At 44.7% G+C, this 4,318-nt stretch overlaps 1 protein-coding gene across 1 annotated transcript; it reads left to right on the top strand.

Annotated features, from left to right (window-relative positions):
- Positions 1–2,566: 2,566 nt before the first annotated feature.
- Positions 2,567–4,318, top strand: LOC307004244 (uncharacterized protein). The gene is made up of 2 exons (XM_079623345.1): positions 2,567–3,731; positions 3,866–4,318. Exons 1-2 carry the CDS (start codon positions 3,286–3,288, stop codon positions 4,044–4,046), a joined length of 627 nt encoding a protein of 208 aa, XP_079479471.1. The 5' UTR covers positions 2,567–3,285; the 3' UTR covers positions 4,047–4,318.

The following is a 4,318-nucleotide window of genomic DNA, read 5'->3' as shown; positions in this document are numbered from 1 at the left end:
ACCCCTCTCGATGTGGAGGAGCAGCGGCTCTACTCTGAGCTCCTCCCGAGTGACCGAGCTCCTCACCCTATCTCTAAGGGATCGCCCAGCCACCCTCTGGAGAAAGCTCATTTCGGCCGCCTGTATCCGGGATCTTGTCCTTTCGGTCATGACCCACAGCTCATGACCATAGGTGAGAGTAGGAACGCAGATTGACTTGCGGCTTAGCTCTTTGGAGTCCAACATGCACCGGGAAGAAGTCTGACTTACTGCCGGCAATGCGAACCAAGCTCCTGCTTCGGCCGTACAGGGACCGGACAGCCCTTAGCAAAGGACCCCGGACCCCATACTCCCGGAGCACCCTCCATAGGGCGCCACGAGGGATACAGTCGAATGCCTTCTCCAAATCCACAAAGCACATGTGGATTGGTTGGGCAAACTCCCATAAACCCTCCAGCACCCTGTAGAGCAAGGGTGGGCAAACTACAGCCCGCGGGCCACATACGGCCCGTTAGGCTGTTTAATCCGGCCCGTCGAGTATTTAAAAAATTGTCTTTAAGATCGCATTCATTTAGGCTTTTTCTTGCAATACTTTGAGTTATATATATATATATATATATATTGCGATGCATATATTTGACAATCGGAATATTAGATATTTCATACCATAGCTAACAAATTTGTGAATATTTTGAGTAAAAAAGGATAAATTAAATAGAAAGCAGATCATCATTCATTCAGCGGCAGCGCTGTTGTGGCTGCGGTGTGTCACGTGACAAGCAATGACGTGGAACCATGGAAACCATAAAGCGACACTCACACTTTCTATAAATAACGGTCACTTTGAAACACTCACGCTGGGGAGTCACCCGAAATGTTTTAAATTTACGTGTGAAATTAATAATGAGTGGATCAAAGAAAAGAAAAGTGGACAGTGAATGCCGAGTTTTTAGTAACACACACACGCGCGTGCCCCAGCACTTTTTTTTTTGACCCAGCACCAATATTTCCGCCTGTGTTCTCTGAACTAACATTCACCCAATCACAGCACGAATCATCTCTTGGGTGTGTCTGCCATGAGCTTCAAATCTTGCGGGAGATCAGCAGAAAAAAAAACGAAAAAAAAAAAACAGCTGTACGGCGTTCAAGTGCGTGAAAGCGGTTAGCGCTCTGCCTTTATAAAGCGAGACAGCGGCAACGAATGGCAATTACACAAGCCAAAATAGAAGTTGCTCGCCATAGAAAAACACCTCTTCAGCGGGCCGAATCACAAGCTGCTATTGTGAACGCGGCACTCCGCTGCTGAAGATTTTTTTAAAGGTTTAAAGGGGGGCGTGACCAAAAACGTTTGAGAACCACTGGGCTATATGGATTTTACGTCATAGGAATAATTATATAAATCATTGTTATAGTAGTATAATAAATGTTTGGCATTCTAAAACACCAGTGATAATGAAATGTACAATGTGCACAGTTCATGGGTTGAAGCCGGTTTGAGCTCTTATGCTGCGTTCACACCAAACGCGAATATGCGTCAAAATTCGCGCCTGCCGCGTCTGGTTATTCGCGTGACCACTTTGTGTTCATTCGCGCGTCAAGAGCGGAATTGACGCGCGTAAAAAAAAAAGTTTGAAGCGAAATTTACGCGCGTCACGCGCGTCAAGAGGCGAAAGTCAGTTTCGAGACCCGCTGGCGGCCATCTTTTTACAAGATGTCTGATGAGCGATCATTTACCGAGAGAGTCACCGCACTGTATTTACTCTGGAGAGCAGAACAGCGGCGTAGGGATCATCGTCGCCGTATTTGGGTCCACCAGACCCTTCGGAGGCGAACCCAGTTTGGCGAATTTCACCATTTGCTCCAGGAGCTGCGGCTGGATGACGGCCGGTTTCAGCGGTACTTCCGCCTGTCCCGCGCCCAGTTTGATGACCTGCTGTCCCGCATCGGAGCGAGGATCACCCTCCAGGACACCAACTACAGGCGCTCTATCCCAGCTGCGGAGCGCCTGTCCATCTGTCTTCGGTTAGTAAATGTATATGCTATTTTAAATACAGTATTTGCTATGCTATCAATAGTTTTTTTTAAACTGTGGTACGGATACCACTGTTGGCGCTCTTTCTAGTGATACCGTAAGTTACTCCGTTAACTGCTTTTAACCTAACGTTAAGTTAGACATCAACCTAGAAATTAAAATATTATATTGGCAGACGTGATACTGTCGTGTCTCTGTAATACAGTGATCTTTCTAGTGATACTGAGTTAGCTATAACCTAGACATCAACCTAGAAATTAAAATTCGATTGGCAGACGTGATACTGTCGTGTCTCTGTATAAACACAGTGATCTTTCTAGTGATACTGAGTTAGCTATAACCTAGACATTAACCTAGAAAGTGTCATGATTCTCTGTATAAACACAGTGGCCTGCCGCCACAACATCAAGCAGGCTCCTGATTGGTTAACGCGGCGCGAATTTGACGCAGAAGTTCAGATTTTTCAACTCGGGCGGCAGACGCGAATTCGCGTCAAACGCGTGAATGCACAAAAAGCACAATTCGCGCTTAACGCGCGTATCGCGCCAAACGCTCAATTCGCGTCATTCGCGCGAACTAGACGCGCGAATGAGGCGAATTCGCGTCTACCGCGCCGCGCCAAACGCCTCATTCGCGCCGCAAGAACTCCAGACGCGCGTAAACGCGCCTTACCATTGACTTAACATTGAAATCACTCGCGCCTGACGCATATTCGCGCTTGGTGTGAACGCAGCATTAAAGTGCACCAGATTGATGCATTTAAAGGATAATTCCGGTATTTAACACCTTGAGTCTATATTGTAGTTTGTTTTGGATGAACAAGAGTGGTAGACAACATTTTTTTGACAATGGTTCCTCTCTCGAGTTTTTTACTATAAAAGAATTGGCCATGGACCCATTTAACATTGGAGTCAATGTGCATGCTCGAAAATGTCATTAAAACAGCCAATAATGTTCGTTTACAAAACTGTGCAACTCACCGAGTGATTAGTGATGTTAGTTGATGTTCCAGAAACAAAAAGTGTTGCGAAATTCAGTTTCTGTCGTGTTTTATTCGTCATTTTGTAAAATCCCATTGAATTCTGTTGAAGGACTGCGTGCTCGTTAATATAAATGCGCTTCCGGAAACGGAAAGGGGACTGTTTACATTTGGTTGTGTAGTCGATGTAGTCTTTTTGCTCGCTTCCGTTTCTCGGCTAGCGAGCAGAGCAACTGTGCTCTGGGAGAGTAAGCGAAATAAACAAACAAAACCTTCATTAATTGTTACTTGTAACATGGATTATGAAAAGTGGATTATGGAGGACCCGCTCGATTTTGAGTTTGACGGTCGAGGATACCGTTTCGAACCAGAATATACAGAAGAGGAGCTACATGTAAGGGAGATGGAGGCTCAGTCTAGGGCTATGGAGGCGCCTGAAACTCCAGCAGATGATGTCCCGAGGATTACGGGAACTTGGTGGTGTGCCTGTGACAAATGCAGGCAGATGCCGACGGAGGTTGAAAGTCGGTGCTGCACGGAGTGGGACCTCCTCGTCACAACTGGTATGGCCAGCTTGAATGTCTCGGTGGACGAGACTGATGTGTCGCCGGTCTGCATCACAGACAATGAAGTGCGCCAGCTAATCAATAAACCTGTTCTTGAAACTTTCTTCTGGGTTCCAAAAATAAACTGGAAGAAACGCCCAACACCCGAAGGACCGAATGGACAATTGTCGGAAAGGTAAGCTACATTTATCTATTTTATTTCTAAGTCATAGCTAATTTGTATAATCGTTATTTCACATGTGCTTTGACTACAATTTGCTCGACAAATGTGCCATGCTGACGCAGTATGCTCTGTTATGTAATCATCAGGCAATACCGACTGGTGGCATACCGTGTTATTCTGGAGTGGGCCCTCAAAGGCCAACAGCTTGGAAGAGGAAATCGAATTGCATTGCCCAGTTGCGTGGTGTGGGCTGTTAGGGATGCATTCCCATCCTCAACTGGACAGTATGAGGGGTTTAAACCAAGGGAGATAGAGTATTTATTTTGATTTATTCGTATTTACCTTTTAATTTAATTTCTGCTAAAATGTTTAAATAAAAATCTTTCTCTTAAACTTCTATTTGCATTTATTTATAAAGTACAACACACCACAGTCTGTTATGCATAACCATTTTTACATGTATTGTGTATAGAATGTGAAAAATAGACATGTGCCTTTTGTAATTGCAAAAATTTACAACAACCAAATTTAATATGGATTCTTATGGCCTCTTTACCTAATGTTTTAGTAAAGACTGCATGGACTACTATATTACATGT

This window comes from Phoxinus phoxinus, assembly GCF_949152265.1.
Source record: "Phoxinus phoxinus genome assembly, chromosome: 9".
Taxonomy (NCBI): Eukaryota; Metazoa; Chordata; class Actinopteri; order Cypriniformes; family Leuciscidae; genus Phoxinus; species Phoxinus phoxinus.
The sequence above is the reverse complement of the archived record's forward strand: the minus strand, read 5'-3'. Positions and strand labels throughout refer to the sequence as shown.